This window comes from Patella vulgata, chromosome 2, assembly GCF_932274485.2.
Source record: "Patella vulgata chromosome 2, xgPatVulg1.2, whole genome shotgun sequence".
Lineage (NCBI taxonomy): Eukaryota > Metazoa > Mollusca > Gastropoda > Patellidae > Patella > Patella vulgata.
In genome coordinates this window covers 92,551,167-92,569,095 of record NC_065880.2, presented here as the reverse complement: position 1 = coordinate 92,569,095, position 17,929 = coordinate 92,551,167, and the positions used below count along the sequence as shown (strand labels likewise).

Sequence of the window (17,929 nt, the reverse complement as noted above, 5' to 3'; positions counted from 1 at the left end):
AACAAAGTAGTTCAGCTTTACTGTTGTGTTAATATTTTGGATACACACACACATATATATATATATATAAGAAAATGCCGAGGAAATTATAAATTATATTTACGGGCTAAATCCAAGTTCTCGACAAACAACGGACGCATCTATATTGTCCCAATAATCATGACAGACTGTGCCCCATATACCATTATGAAACACTTCAACTCTTCCTTCGTGTGGTCCAGATCCTCCAACTAGTCGTATCTGTTGGGATGCTATAATGAAATAGTCAAAACCTTAATATAACATATTACTGACACCCTTACACCTAAAGCATCACAAAACAAATTTCATTAATACTATTTAATACCACACTCACAAATTGTATACCAAATATATATTGGTACTTCACCACACAATGGTAAAAGAGACATGCCTTAACTACTGACATTTCGCAAGTACAAACAAGTAAAATGTTCATATACGAAACAATTCTTACACACTGGATTGCGCGTAAAATGATATTTAACATTTTAAATTTAGAGAGGATAATGTGAAATACCGAAATTCTCCCAACCCTCACATTGCACATAGTGACATTCAGTGGCATGGTGAAACGGTCGCGGTAGATGGGCGAGATTGTGTAATGACGCCCCAATGGAGATTAGCAGATGCAATAGGCGTGTGGGGGGGGGTGGGTGGTGGGTGGAACTGTGGCTATTTGCCCGAAAATTTTATCCGGAATATTTAGAATGAATCAATCATATATATTCTCTGGTAGATGCGGGTAAACAAGTTTGGGTGTATGAATATAAAATCGTAAGCGCTTATTGAGGAGGATGGGAAAGAAAGGCATTGATAATAAAGTTAGGTCATAAGTCCTTATTTCTATAAAACAGAGAAAAAAACAATACTAAATACAAGGAAGCAATCGGAAAAGCTCCCCCAAAATTGAATTAGTCCCCCCCCCCCCCAATATTTCGCAGACAATAATGATTTTTTAGGAGCCTTCAAATTGGTAGGCGATCCGCGCTCGTAGCATGGTCCACCGAGGCCTGCCTGTCATCATCACCTCCTGATCCTCTTGTCTTGATACCATACGTGCTTTCTACATAACTACTGTGGGGCGTGTTGGTCTACTGTCACTGACCACGTGTACTCGCTCATCACACTCACGTACTCGCGACTCCTCTCGTTTCGCCTAGTCCTACCAGCCTAGCACCCGACTCGTGTCCAGAGTTGCCATTTGCACTGGCAGAACTGTTGAACATTTTTGAACGTTTTGAGATTGAGAATTCGTGATGCATTTGTGATAGAAAGAGATCATCGTCTACCGCACCAGGATCAGCAGGACCTCATGCCAACGATTAACCGCCTGACGTCCAGTCCAAGACGAAAGCGCCTTTATCTGATCTTGGCGATGCTGTGCCAGCCAAGCTCCGTGTAGTGAACCCACCGAAAACTACGTTTGGGGAACAGACTCGTTCATTTCAAAGTAAGTGGTACACCGATCGTTCTTGCCTCGAGTACTCGTTTCAAAAGGACGCGTGTTTCTATTTTCCGTGCCGGAAATATCTTTCTAGTAATGAAAGAGATCATGTTTTTACGCCTATACTGTAATTCTATGAATAGAATAATACAATACCTTGCAATTTGATACTACAGCGTAAATCAAAAGACACTCTCTACTGCCCTCAAGATGATATCGGCGGGAGAAGTCGAAGAAGGAAATTTCAGTAAATTCAGCCATAAAAACATGCCGCAGGCACTTCAATTTGAGGCCCAGGAATGCACTCAGATGCGAGGAGAAGGCATCAAATTTTCTGGGGTAGGTATTTGTGTGGGGATTTGTCTGGCGAGCCCTTTCTCGGCAACACATTATAATCCTTGAGTGGCATTTAGCGATTGAACACATTAAAAACACAACACAGTTTATATGGAAATACAATCACTGGTTTTATAGTGGTTTATAGGCATAGCACGACGTTGCGGAATGAAAACACTGGTGATACCGAGGATGGTAATTTGTAGGCTAGGCACTTGACTGATGGTGATCATGCTGCAATAGAACTAAGCTCAGCTCAGCTCAGCTACTCATACGTTATACACTGCGCGAAAATCTGTAAAGCTCTAAAACTACATTAACGCAACGTATCACGTGAGGATACGGATTAGTGATACAAATGGGTAAAATTCCGCTTGCCAGAAGTCTCTAGTAGGCTTAGCAAGTAGACGTAGCTAACAATAGCAATTATCCTGATACATTGTTAATGCCTGATTTGCGAGGATGCTGTGTTTATTATCACTGCAACCAGGACGTTTAGAAATATATTTAGTCATACGCAATTATAAAGAGGAAGAATACTATATCATACACATATATTAAACACTACGAATGGGTAAAATTCCGCTTGCCAGAAGTCTGATACAGGTTTATACACACCAAAGGCCTATGACGAAATAATTGTTATTTAGCCCACAGTTTGTGTCTATTGGACATTTCTAGTTATTTTATAACTTCAATCATATTGCTTTCTTCAGTTCATAGATGGATAATTAACTGTTATATAGTTCATAAATTTGTAATTATGCTAACAACACAATTAAGGTGTTATACTGTATACATCTATTATTACAACTTTCTTTTGTCTATATTACATTTATGTCTTTGTTACCCCCTGATTATTGTTAACCCCTATCAATTAAACTATTATTTAAGTTTTAATTATCCTTTCATCAATTTAACTATTATCTTGCATTATAACAGCATATGTCTATGGCTTCTTTTTTTAATGCAACACATTACTTTGGCCCATGTTTCACCTAGACGAGGTAAGAGTGGCCTACTCTTATCAATCAGCTTTGGTCGTTTTAGCTCTTTAGAATGTACGTTTTCCAAGTTCAATTCTTTGTTGTTTTCTATACTCTGCAAGTTTACCTGGTGCTGAGTACATTCTACAGAGAGTCGGCTTGGGTCAATCAGGTTAGATAAGTATTTCTTACTTTCTGGCTTGAGTATACCCATCGCCGAGCCTGGAAACCACGCGCCGGATATCCGCGCTAGTCCTCCCACTGGTAGACAGGGCAGTAACCTGGGGGACGACGAGGGGTGAATTATAAACAAATATCGGAATGAATTCCCCAGTCCCACAAGTAAAGAAAAGAATAACAAACAGAAACGTCCTATTACAAAGAACGTTTCTAACTTATTTAATACAACAAGCAAATCTTAGAAGGCATGGTCGAGGTTTTTCTCTTGATTCAGAGTCCTTCTACCGACCTATGTAAAGTTTCGCCATTTTTAATAGCCAAATGTATAGCCGGCCTGTGATCCCAAAGCTATCAAAAACTGAATTGTCGGGAACGTCACAAGCCATGTAGTCGCCAAACATTTGCCGCCCCCCCCCCCCGGCATTCAAATATCATTGATCGCCCCCGCGAGAGATGACTGATGATTAGGGGATCCCTCACGGGGGAAAATGGATCTGCAAAGTTTCAGGGATACCTCCCCGGTCTGTTTTCCCCTTTCTAAAGGGAACACATGGGGAAAACTCCAATGCAACATTGAAATTTTTCGCAGTTGTCCTGAGGCCTTTCGATGATTCCACATGGCTCGCGATGCCCCCGAAGCTTCCCTGGGACACCTGGGAACCTGTCTCCCGAGGCTCATCATTTTCCATCGGTAGTATCGCCGAGGCAATAAATGCCCAGTGGGACGGAGGCGTAAGTGCCGCCAATATGCCACCATGCAAGGGACTGAGATGTGCATATACAAATACGCCCCGCACCTTCCCAGAGACATCTACGATGTTTGGCAGGTACGTACTCACCGATGCATCCCCTAATCTACGGGGATATTCGCCCGATGATGATCAATATCAGTGAAGGTACACCGGAGCTTTTCAGAACATCGCGGCCATTCACAGAAGATTTATGAACGTTTACAGGACCATGCACGATGCCAAGTCGCAAGCCATTTCTAATGGGACTACTCCGTTTTTTTGGCAAAAATATTGGGAGCCATCGCGAGAAATTGGTTTATTTCCAAATCGCCGATGATATTTACCCAGTGGGACCTATAGTCATAAGCACTTTGCTTAATTCTCGCGAATGTCCTATTTAGCAGACAGAGAAACCAAAGCAACAAATTATGTGTGAACGAAAAATCTCATATTTTGATGACAGAAAGCAATAGAACTTACGGCACATGTTCCTAATGCACCACAAGGGAAATCTTAACTGTAAAAGTTTCTACAAAATCCATTTCTGTTCAGACAGACTTAAGCTGGCGAAATATAGTAGTAATGCCCAAAAATATAATATCAGATCATAATAAAGGGGTATCGAGCCCGCTCCTCTCAGACATGTGAGAGCTCGATTCAACTTCAAAATTTATTTGCCTGGCGAGGGTTCATCTTATGTGCCTCAATATGAAGTTGTTAGGATCATTCCTAATACTTCAACCTAGAACGGAAAGGGGTCGTCTCCCTCTCCGGTTGAAAGACCCCAGAGGTGGAAGTTGTAAAAGGTGTTTATCGTGATTCTGAATTCAGCATTGAGAGGAAACAAGTGAATCAAATTTGCAAAACGTGCTTCTTTCATTTGAGGTCCATGCGGCTAGAATTGTGGGCCAATCTAGTAGAACTTGCCATATCACACCACTGTTAAAGGATTTAAATTGGCTTCTGGGGGGAAGCAGAATTAAGTTCAAACTTTTGTGCATAGCCTACTAATGCCTTAAAGGTGAAGCACCAGACTACTTATCCTCAATGCTTATTGATTATGTCCCCCAAAGAAATCTTCGGTCCCAACATGAACTACGTCTGGTGGTACTCAACTATAGACTTAAGACATTCGGTCATAGATGCTTCTCATACACTGCACCAAGCCTATGGAATTCATTACCCTTGACCTTAAAGAATTCACAATCACTTAGCTGTTTTAAGAGGCTGTTTATTAGTTGTTAACATTAACTGGTTTTTTTTATCCTGTGATAAGTGGAGAGCTAAATTCGCATTGAGCATTAACTTTAATTGATCTGTGCGCACTATAAGAACTCACTGTTATTTATTATTAGTAGTATTCTTATTTAATGCAGAGGGGCCCATGGCCTTATATTCTCTTCGATTCTGAACAGGCGATTCCAAAAACCACGACTGAACCAAAACGTTTCAATAAACAATGCATGGTATAATTACAATTGCAAATCCTCTCTTAAAGAGCGTTGTCGTATTTTGAGACGATTAAAGAACCACCCGCCTATGGCGCATATTGCGGCATACAAAATGGTCCGGACGAAGGCCCGTAGAACCATACGTCAATCAAAGAAATCTTCGATGCAAGGGTATGTCTCAAAAAAGAATGGTATAATGACGATTGCAAATCTGCTCGTAAAGAGCGTGGTCGTATTTTGAGACGACTTAAGACCCACCCTTCCATATTGTTGCATACCAAACGGTCCGGGGCAAGGCCCGTAGAACCATACTTCAAACAAAAAGGAATCTTCACGGCAAGGTTTCGTCTCAAGGATTAATTATTGTACCAAGTCAGTATGGAGTAGGATTAAAGGTAAAAGTAGTACATTATCAGTTAACCATTTAATTGTTGATAATACCACCTTACTAACATTTCCTGATATGGCTAATTCTCTGGCCAGTCATTTTCATTCAATTCATCAGCCAATTTCTCCTCTGATGCCTTTCGGGGCATTACACATCAAAAGGGGATTAGGCGTCAAGTACCGCAGTGATGAATGCTATAATAATAATTTTTCAATTGCAGAGATTCGTGATTAGCTCAAACGAGGCCGCGATACGAGCATGGAACACAGCAACTGGAAGATAGGTCATTTAAGGTACGACTGGGATCAATATTCTCTGACCTCAGGGGTGACCTCAGGAGAGTATTTTATCTCCAACAGTCTTTGCAATAAAAATTAATACCAACCCAGCATGCATTTAACCAGGTACAACTGGCGCTTTTAATGTTGATGACATTGGTTGATATGCTATGGCTATACAGACATGCGGATAAGCGAACGTAAATTGCAGCTTTGTTAGAATTCACAACAATGGGCATCCGAAAATGGATTTTGAAAATCGAAATCCAAGAATGTCTGCCTGCATTTCCGTCAGAACCGAGGTTTGCATCCGGATCCAAAACTTTTCTTGGATCGCAATCTCCTTCCAGATGTGGATAAAACCAAATTTCTGGGGTTAATATTTGATAAGAGTTATTCCCCACATTAAAAGCCTCAAAAAGAAATGTCTGAAAACCATCAACAGACCGTAGTGTTATGCTTCGATTATATCAAGCATTAATAAGTTCAAAAATCGATCATGGGTGTATTGCATATGGGTCTGCCCGCGAGTCTTATCTGAAAGAGCTCGACCCCATACACAATCAAGGAGCATTGCATGCATCTCCAATGGACAGTTGTTGATACGTCGCGACGCACGAGTCCTCATTGCACAACCGACGTAGCATTATGCTACGAAAATAGCATCTTTACCAAGTATTTAGACCCTATCATGGGCATTTATATCTGCTTAAAACTAACCCCGTTCCATCGTTTGGTATTCGCATCCAACCCCTTTTGTCAGAGGCTCTTATCAGCCATGACAGTATTACGAATACCCCTTTCTTTGTGACTCCACCGTGGGTTATATCTCTCCCAAAGATCGATTTCGATCTTATTCAACATTACAAGAGAGATACCAACCCCACGGTGTTCCAATCTCTCTTTCGAAAGTTAAGGCCTAAATATTGTGATTATGCCCCAATTGTTACAGATGGTTCGAAAGATGGTGATCGCGTAGCTTCGGCAACCTTGACACCATCTTAGACCATACTTCAAGCTTTGAAGTTCATTCAGTTATCTAATATACTACAACACGTCATATTTACTGATTCTCTGTAACCCCCGTCAGGCATTTAACAATACAAAGCTTGAACACACATCGTCTTTTGCTGGCTCTCCAATCATGTGAATGTAATGGGGAATGATCAAGCAGATTTAGCTGCCAAAGTTGCTTTCGATCTTCCCCTATCAATTATTTTAATACCATATGTAATGTTCAAATTTGTTTAGTGTCTAAATTCTCCGAGTACATGAGTATATAATTTCAATTAATATTCATGAGGTAATATAAACCGCTGGTGTGGCGGGAATTCTGGCAGTGATAGCGTGACCACCGTGGTGTCGATTTGCGTGGAAGGCATATTGTCTTTTCACCGTGTATACATTATGTGTTTTTTATTTTAGTGATTTCTAAATAAGCATAAACAAAAGTGACTCTAATGCGTGTATTAGGGATTTAGTGATAAGTGAATAATTTCAAGTTATGAATTTTGTGTTGTGTTTCATATTAGTAAGTGACTTTAATTAATTTTGCAATGAGACATTGATCGTGTGGGTGAATAGTTTTCAAGCAATTAAGTGAGTTTTATATCTTTTGACTTATGATTATTATCATCAAAATATAGACTATATAGAATTTTATATGCTTCAATATTAACTTTTGTAATATCGCTGAATATAAACTTTTATTAATTATTAACTGTGTTGGTGTCTACATATATATAAAGCAGGTTCTCACGAAGACCGCGTGTTAGATAAAAAAATTTCCCCTGCTCTGGGTGTAACCTTTCCGGTGTGAAGGCCACAACTTTGGTGGTTCTTGACAATTCCAGAGATAAGAAATACGTATAGTATAACGAGTGCAAAACAATAGAAGATTTTCACGCACTATCGGCACAGTATAGCCATTTTTCAGCTATACATAATATTAGTGAAAAGACATCTACCGTTGCTATTGTGATGCACTGTAAAAAATTAAAGTGTTAATTCTGAACAATGTCATCTACTGGTAGTGTTTCTGTTGATAATGACCCTAATGGGGCCGGTGAAATTATTGTGCAACAACCAGTGGGGACAGCTAAGCATATGCCTCCAGTGGGCCATATTCAAGTGGCCGCTGACGTGCATACTGGTGAGACCGTGAAACCGCTCAGCTCTATTGAAGTTCAAGACGAAGCGGACCAAATACAGCCTTATGACAGTGTTTCTAATGTATCCAACGGAAGTGGAAAGACTTCGTCAACAACGTTATCGAAATTAAGACTAAAAAACATTCAAAAGGAAATCGAGTTAAAACAAAAATTAGCGGCTCTAGAGGAACAAAATACCATAGATGATCAAATAAAATTGTTACAACGCAAAAAAACCCAAATTAAATTGGAATCTGAACTTATAGCTGCGATGGAAGTTAATAAACATTTTAAATTGCAATCTGATCCTGAAGTGACTTGCCGATGGCCGCAACGTGTTAATTATAGGGAGAATCAGCGTGTTAGGGAAAAGGCTGGTGAAAGTGAACATTTGCTACCGTCTAGCGATAGTGACACATTGCATCCTACAAGTGCCAAGTCAGTGTCAAGTGAGACATTAGTGAAGGATGAAGATGACAATGTGAGTATGAAAGATATACTAAATCGTTTAATACAAAGTCAGCGCGAACAAGCCCTACCTACACACGACATCAAAATATTTGATGGATCAAATCCATTGGAATTTCCAACATTTGTGCAAAATATTAAATACGTCGTGGAGAATAATACACAAGATAGTGCAAGAAGACTAGAACTTCTAATTAAGTATACTAAGGGTGATGCTTATGAATTATTAAAACAGTGTCCAATGATAATCCCTCCTTCAAAGGCCTATGAAACTGCAAAATCATTATTGAAACGAGATTACGGAAATCCACACATATTGGCTGCAGCATTTAAGAAAGAGGCTGAAGAATGGCCGAGAATTTCCTCTGGTGATAAAGTGGGATTACGGAAATATTCATTATTTCTGATCAGTTGTTGTAATGTGAAACAGAGTAACAGTGATATGTCAACTATGGATGGCTATGAATTTCTGAGGCTATTAGCATCCAAATTACCTACAGCCCTACAACGAAGGTGGATAACACAAGTAGGCAGATTCAGAGAAGATGAGAACAAATCCGCCACATTACAGGATTTTGAGTATTTTGTCGGTAAAATATCAAGAGATGAAAATGATCCGAGAATTAGTGGTCTTGGTTATCAGTTCACCAGAAAACCTCAACATCAACCCTTGTATCATCAACGGGATTCAACGTCTAAGAAAGTTTTCTCAACACAGGTGAATAATGATTATAAACCACCACCACCAACACCACAGCAGAACTCGGCCATAACCAAACCATGTTCATATTGTGGTGATAATACTTTTCACAGTTTATGTCGTGTCACAAATTTAATAATTTGACGATAGAAGGAAAATCTGAAAGTGCTTTGAAACTTGGACTATGTTTCCGATGTCTCAACCGAGGTCATATGGGAACTGAACGTCCAAATATTAATTGGACAAGATGTGCTAAGTGCCCTAGGCCCCATGTAACGATTATGCATGATCCTAGAAGAGATAGAATAGTGAATAAATTTGGCCAAGCAAGAAACCCGGAACAAAAGTCAGTGGTATCAGGATATACAGAGATGTCTGTACAAAACATTGACTTGTCAAACCCTTTGATGGCAATAACGCCCATCTGTGTAAAATCAAAACTGTTGGACTCATTTATTATAACCTATGGATTTGTGGGTCAAGCTTCTAATTTAAAAGTAAGACAAAAGAAAAAACAAGTCTCAATGAAAACTATAAACTCTGAAGAAGTGGTTGATCTAGATATGGTTTTAGATACTTTACAAGTGAGTGACGTGAATGGTGGAGAATATTTGGACCTACCTAATGTGTATGTAAAGGATAAAATACCTGTATCTATTGGCGATGCGCCCACATCACAAGACTTAGAAAAATGGGAACATTTACGTGGTATCAGCATACCAGATATTTTCAAATGTGGAAATTATATTGTCGTTCCTCAGGTGACAATGATGATAGGTATGAATATGCCTGCTGCGACAATGCCTTTAAAAGTCGTGTCAGGGAAAATAGGCGAACCATACGCCATTAAATCTCCAATTGGCTGGTTAGTGTATGGATTACCAGGGAAAATGAATAGAACTATAAACATTAACTTTGTAGAAATTGGTGGTATGTCATCAAATTTAGAAAGTCAATTCCGTGATTATGTGAATATGGATTTTAGTGAACGCTTGTGCGAGGATAAACATGCATTATCTGTGGAAGATAAAAGGTTCTTAAAAGTAATGGATGAATCTATTGTTTTGAAAGACAATAATCATTATGAAACAAAATTACCATTTAAGAATAGATCCGTGAATATGCCAAACAACAAAATACAAGCTGAAATGTTTGTTTATAAACTTTAAAATCGTCTATTAAAGGACGACACATTGTTCGAACAATATTCCACATTCATGAACAGTTTGGAAGCGAACAAATGTGCGGAAAAGGTGCCGATCTATGACATAAACAGAAACGACGGACGTGTGTGGGTAATAACCCACCATAGTGTAACAAATCCTAAAAAACCTAACAAAGTGAGATGCGTATTTAATTGCCCCTTGCCATATATGAACACCTCTTTAAATGAACAATTAATGCAAGGACCCGATTTAACCAATCTATTACTGGGTGTTCTCATTAGGTGGCGTCAGGACTTTATATGTGTAATGTCAGATATTAGCAGCATGTTCTACCAGGTTAACGTGCAGAAGGATAACTGCGATATGTTGAGATATCTTTGGTTTCCTGATAGTGATTTGAATAAGCCCCCAATACAATATAGAATGTTAGTACATCCTTTTGGTGCAGTCAGCTCGCCAAGTTGTGCCAACTATGCGTTAAAACGTGTCGCAATAGATAATAAAGACGATTATTCTACAGACACATTAGAATCAATTAACAGAGACTTCTATATGGATGATTTTTTTAAATCTGTATCAAGTGAAAATGAGGCCATTAGTCTTGTGCAAGAACTCCGTAGTATTTTAGCAAAAGGCGGGTTCCATCTGACAAAATGGGTGAGCAATAGTAAGGGCGTATTGCTTACAATTCCTGAAGAGGATCGTGCCATGTCGATCAATGATATAGACATCTCCGCTGATGCACTGCCTGTGCAGAGAGCGCTAGGTGTACAGTGGAATATTGCAACAGACGCAATAACATTTAGTCGTGGTGATATTAAGCCAACTGCAACACGCAGAAATATTCTATCCGTGATGAGTTCCATTTACGACCCATTTGGAATCGCTTCACCATTTGTACTTCAAGCGAGGTTAATCTTACAGCAGTTGTGCAAAGAAAAACAAAACTTTCGTGGGACGAATCCATTCCTTCTAATCATAAACGAGATTGGGAAAAATGGATTAATGACATTCAAAATTTAGAAAATCTCAAAGTGAACCGTTGTTTGAAACCAAAGGAATTTAGTGAACTGATTGACATCCAAATGCATCATTTTGCTGACGCTTGCGCAGACTCGTATGGAACCGTGACATATTTGAGATTTGAGTATAAAAGTGGACGAGTCTATGTGTCATATTTATTAGGTCGTTCCCGTGTAGCGCCAATAAGACCACACACTATAGTCGAACTTGAATTGGCTGCGGCTACGGCAATTGTGAAGATTAATAATATGTTGACTCGTGAATTGACCCTTCCAGTAAACAATGTATATTTCTGGACAGACAGTCAAACTGTTTTGAAATATATAAACAATGACACTATGCGACATCAAGTTTTTGTTGCAAATCGTGTTGCAATAATTCGTGACGGTTCAGATATAGATAAGTGGTATCATGTTCCAGGAAAGTTAAATCCAGCGGATTTAGCATCACGTGGCTCAAGTGCTCATAGCTTGATTAACAATTCTAATTGGTTACAAGTACCAGACGTTTTATGGAAACCTATTAGTGAATGGCCTGAACAACCGATATTGTCAAATGACAAACCCGAAACACTTCCTGTGTGTACTGTAGCTGTTGATGACAAATCGTCAGTTACAATGGATAGATTATTTGAGTATTAATCGGAATGGTATAAACTAAAACGTTCAGTAGCGTGGTGGTTAAGACTGAAAGAAATATTACGTCTTAAAGTTAAAAAGGCAGATATTCCTAACAGATTGTTGACAAAATCTTTGTCAGTAGATTAAATTAATAATTCTGAGACTGAAATAGTGAAATCCGTGCAACGCTGTTAATTTCCGGACGAATATAAGCTTTGTTGTGAAAGTAAATCTACCAAGTTAAAGAGTGACATAGTGAAACTTGACCCTTTTGTAAAAGATGGTATTTTGAGAGTTGGTGGCAGGTTACGTAATGCTAAAACACCATATGATTCGAAACATCAAGTGATATTACCAAAAAACCATCATGTATCAACATTGATAATTAAACATTGTCATGTTAAAGTAGGACATTCTGGTAGAAATCATACTTTATCAGAACTACGTAAGACTTATTGAGCAAGTGTGTAAGATGTCGAAAATATCAAGCTCAAATTGGTGAACAAAAATGGCGGACATTCCTTCATTTAGACTTGAGGCTAGTGAAATTCCGTTTACTTATTGTGGCATGGATTATTTCGGACATTTTGATGTTAAATTAGGACGTTCCATGAAAAAACGTTACGGTGTTGTATTTTCATGTTTGACGTCTCGTGCTGTGCATATCGAAGTTGCAGATAGTCTTGATACATCATCATGTATCAGTGCTATCAGAAGATTTTGTGCTAGAAGGGGTTTTCCCAAGAAAATCTTTTCGGATAACGGGACTAATTTATTCGGTGCATGTAATGAACTGAAAGAATCTTTAAAAGAACTTGATCAAACTTTTATTGAGAACTTTACTGTTAAAAATGGGATAAAGTGGCATTTCAATCGTCCAGCCGCGTCACATCACGACGGTGCTTGGGAGAGAATTATTCGAACAATCCGTAAGATTCTTCATGCTATATTAAGTGAGCAATATCGATTCTCCATGCTATATTAAGTGAGCAATATCTTAAGACATCCCAGAGTGATGAAGAATTAAGAACATTTTTCTGTGAAGTCGAGTCAATAATCAACAGTAGGCCGCTTACTCGAGTGTCAGATGACCCAGATGACTTAAACCCAATTACCCCTAATTCATTATTATTGGGTCAATGTGACGTGACATTTCCTCCAGGACTTTTTACTGACAAAGATGTGTATGCGAGGAAACGGTGGAGACAAATTCAATATTTGTCGGATATATTTTGGAAGCGATTTTCCAAAGAATATCTTTCTACTTTACAGAAACGTGAGAAGTGCATTAAACCTTCAAGAAACTTTAATATAGGGGATGTGGTTTTAGTTGTTGATTCTAACGCCCCTCGTGCTTCCTGGATAATGGGACGTGTAATTGAGATTTTTGCTGACAGATCTGGTTTAGTACGAAGCGTTAGAATCAAAACTAAAACCACAACTTTAATTCGTCCTATAGTTAAACTGTGTATTATCTTAGAACAAGATAATTAAGTTACGAATTAAGTAAAATATAATTATTGAATTGTTTTAAAACAAAGTGCTACTTTAATTATTGTGAAGTGTGTAAACTCGATCATATGTAATTCAAAGAAAAACATCAAATTGGATAATGTCATTGCATAGTGTTATGTAGTTTGTAAACAATATTAAAGCATGTATAATATGAAAATATTTTATTATGTACGTGAAAGTAAGAATCATTTGTTAATTAATCGTTAGTGATCTTTATATTTTAAGTAAAGAATCGAGTTTTTTTAGTTATAAATTTTGAACATTTTATGTTATGGTATCTCATTTGTTAACGTATAAATGTTAAATTCTGCGTATACACTTATACTGAATAAAAAACACCAAAAGTCTATATTCACAGATTTATATATTCCACAATAATATTCTTCAAAAGTCAATTTTATCTATTTTCTACAATGTTCAATTCTACTATTAATTCTGGTAATTGGTAAACTGCGATTCAGTGACAATAAACTGCGATTCAACTAAATATACTGCAATTCAACTAAATATACTGTGATTCACTACAATGAAGAAATAACAACATATTATCTAACTATTCATACAAATTCAACCGTTCCTTCTACTTTCGATGTGTTTACATATTGGCTTTAAATGTAGTTATCTCCCTTGAAACCATTCCTGTCTCCAATTTAAGTAGGCTCAAATTACGTTATGGCAGGACCCCCACATGGTACCATAGACAATGGGCAATTAGAGCATTCAACTACGACCCATTTATTAATTTACAATGTTTACAATAAAAAACTAAATAAAATACATATTAAGATCTACAAATGATTCTCTAAGTCTCCTTACAACTAATGGTGCTATTTTCAACTCTATTCTATTCATTAATTCTTACAAATTCTACAAAGTATTCAAGAGTACTTAAAAAAATTCAACGCACCTGGACAATGTCGCCACTGATCGGGTGTCGTGGCGTCCCTTATTTCAGTGATTCTGTTCGCAACATAAGTTTTAAATCTCTGAGATTCATTGTTTATATAGTTCAAAGTGATCATGGAATCTGACCAAAATATTACCCTTGAAATGTTCAGTTCAAGTTCTTGCATTAAACCTGTAGACATTCTTACCGACAATAAGGCACTCTGTAATTCTAAACGAGGTATACTAATTGTCTTTAAAGGAGCATTTCTACACTTCCCTATAATGTATGAGCAATCAATGTCACTATTTGGATTAACTACTCTAAGATACGAGACTGATCCAAAACCCTTTTCCGATGCGTCACAAAAATTGTGAATTTCTAGTAAACTATCTTCATGATTAAATTGCGTAAAATAACACCTGGGTATGCGGATATTTTGCAAAGACTCTATGTTCCTCTTTCAATTCAACCATGATTCTAATATATCTCCTTTGAGAGGCTCATCCCATTTACATTTCTATCGCCATAATTCTTGCATGATTAATTTACCTTGAATCGTGATTGGTGCAGCGAGACAAAGTGGATCAAATATGGAACAGATGGTGGATAGCACCCCTCTCATAGTATTCGATTTTTCAATTTGAAGATTATCCAAATTAAATCCTAATTCATCCGATTCGACGTACCATCTTATTCCCAGAGCTCTCGAATTAGGCATATTGGAAAGGTCCAAATTTAATTACGGTAAGAGTCGCTTCTCGCTTGGTATGGCATCTAACACTCTTCTGTCATTACTAAGAAATTTAGTAAGTTTAAAACCTCCTTTTGAACATAACTTTACATAAGTTTACGGCAGACTCTGTGGAAGGTAGCGATTTCAAAAGATCATCTACATAGAAATTCCCCTCTATTGTATTAATAGCTTCTTTAACTTGTGATAACAAAACATAAACATAAAAATCATTTTAACATCATTTATATTCGATAGTGGTCGGTATATAATGTTCAAATTTGTTTAGTGTCTAAATTGTCCGAGTACATGAGTATATAATTTCAATTAATATTCATGAGGTAAAATAAACCGCTGGTGTGGCGGGAATTCTGGCAGTGATAGCGTGACCACCGTGGTGTCGATTTGCGTGGAAGGCACATTGTCTTTTCACCGTGTATACATTATGTGTTTTTTATTTTAGTGATTTTTAAATTAGCATAAACAAAAGTGACTCTAATGCGTGTATTAGGGATTTAGTGATAAGTGAATAATTTCATGTTATGAATTTTGTGTTGTGTTTCATATTAGTAAGTGACTTTAATTAATTTTGCAATGAGACGTTCATCGTGGGGGTGAATAGTGTTCAAGCAATTAAGTGAGTTTTATATCTTTTGACTTATGATTATTGTCATCAAAATATAGACTATATAGAATCTTATCATCAAAATACAGACTATATAGAATTTTATATGCTTCAATATTAACTTTTGTAATATCGCTGAATATAAACTTTTATTAATTATTAACTGTGTTGGTGTCTACATATATATAAAGAAGGGTCTCACGAAGATCGCGTGTTAGATAAAAAAATTTCCCCTGCTCTGGGTGTAACCTTTCCGGTGTCAAGGCCACAACTTTGGTGGTTCTTGACAATTCCAGAGATAAGAAATACGTATAGTATAACGAGTGCAAAACAATAGAAGATTTTCACGCACTATCGGCACAGTATAGCCATTTTTCAGCTATACAACATGTATAAATCATTTCATCTCTAGCTGCTGACAACGGTCTTGGGATCTTGCCAAACTCATGTAGATCCAATAGTAGAACGAAATGTCATACATTTTAACTCTAGACATAGCAATTAAATTAATATAGATTCTTTCTTACCAGTTTTCACAGCCAATATCAATAAATGGGAGACCACTATTGAAATAAACATCTTCAAATCTAATTAGTTAATTAGTTTTAACTATCAAAATTCCAACCTATACCCTGACGATATATACCTTGGCGATATTTTATAAGGTCAATGCTACAAAGATTCCATTGGATGAATCTAGCAACGTGACTTTGGTAAACGGGAAAGACATATTCCATTGGACGAATCTATGTCAGTTGTCATTTATACGTTTTCTATTATCGTGACCTATACTGCACACACATGTATGTATTTCCGCTCATGTTTCCGACAAACAATGTTCGTAATATATATTAATCATTACAAACATTAAACTAACACTTTATCACGCAATTAACATTCCGTAATTGAATATGTTTATTTCAGTTTGAGTTCATGCGTTCATATATCTCCGTGTGAGTGAGACATTGGTTCGCGGGGTTGGGGGTTGGGGGGGGGGGTCTCTCTTCAAGGCCTTTATAGTAGGTATACATACTCAAGTCAGTTTTTATAATGAATTACTACGATCACAATTCATCATGGTATTTACCTCTTTATGTATAACTTACCGGCCGAGCGAATTAAAGCTAAAGACCGATAGGCGTAAGCGAATTATTGAAAATGAACCATGTGTTAGTCCCGAAATGACATAGTTTGTTTCGAGTGGACGTTATACCTCCCTCTCTCTCTCTCTTTCGGGCTAATTCAGAAAGGACATATTATTTGATTGGAGTAGCGGGGAGCAGATCTAATACGATTGAATCCAAACCGGGAGTTCTTAATTAAATGAAAAATAATTAATTTGACTAAATTTTATATATCGTTCAAAACTGCAAATGATGCACATCAGCTTTAAATAACCAATTTAATCCATATGTGAGATGGGCATCACCATTTCGTGCATATCGGCCATCATGTACTTGAAGTACAGGGAAGTGTATCGTTTCGTTTGGCAATTGGAATTCGATATAAGAGTATGCCGTAGTACCGCTACCCGGGCAAAACTTCCCTTATAGCGCACTGTATGGTGTATGCCCGTCTTCGTTAGCCCAGTTTAGGAGCAGAACAGTAGGACGTTAAACCCCATTTCATTTCATTCGGTTCCCTGTAGGTCAGTTGTAGTTTTCGTGTTCACTGGTATAATATATTTACAGAGAAACAGAAGACAGAAAATCAGACATCGAAATCCATTTTATTCATTATTGTCTATACTAAAGTCGGTACGACAAAAATCATAGCCTCGATTATCCATTTAATCGTTAAATCGAGAAGGAAAGTTATGCAGCAAATCGGATCATAATCCAACAAATATCGCAGGCTAGCGTTGACATCGAGAGTTGATTATGGTCTGGATACGTTAATTAATGGCTAATTAATAGTTTATATAACATTTCAGGCCTAAAGAAAGACCTACAATAGGCAGATTTAGCTCTTGCATAATGTATGTTTAATGAATAACGATAATACATTATCACAGTAGTATCGATGATCTTCGGCACTTAACATTAAAATATCGGCTTCAAAATTTGAATCCAATTTTGCCGTAATAAGCTGACCGTACTAAATTCTAGGTAGTAGCCCATATATCATATATTTTAATGATTATTTCTTAATATTATAGTAGGTTAATATTATAGTAGGGTGAATTTGGACTCAATAGTAAATGTTTAATACGTCGTGCTAATCCGCAC

The 17,929-nt window shown here is 37.4% G+C and overlaps 1 protein-coding gene across 1 annotated transcript in view; it reads right to left on the bottom strand.

The window, feature by feature from the left end:
• LOC130010278 (scavenger receptor cysteine-rich domain superfamily protein-like) overlaps positions 1–16,363 on the bottom strand; it is a 45,666-nt gene extending 29,303 nt beyond the window's left edge. The window contains exons 1-2 of the mRNA XM_050534970.2: positions 16,229–16,363; positions 104–251 (exon numbers count right to left, since the gene is read on the bottom strand). Coding sequence (XP_050390927.1) covers positions 104–251; positions 16,229–16,280 — 200 coding nt within the window. The 5' untranslated portion in view covers positions 16,281–16,363. The remainder of the gene's footprint in view (positions 1–103; positions 252–16,228) is intronic.
• Between the last annotated feature and the right edge of the window lie 1,566 nt (positions 16,364–17,929).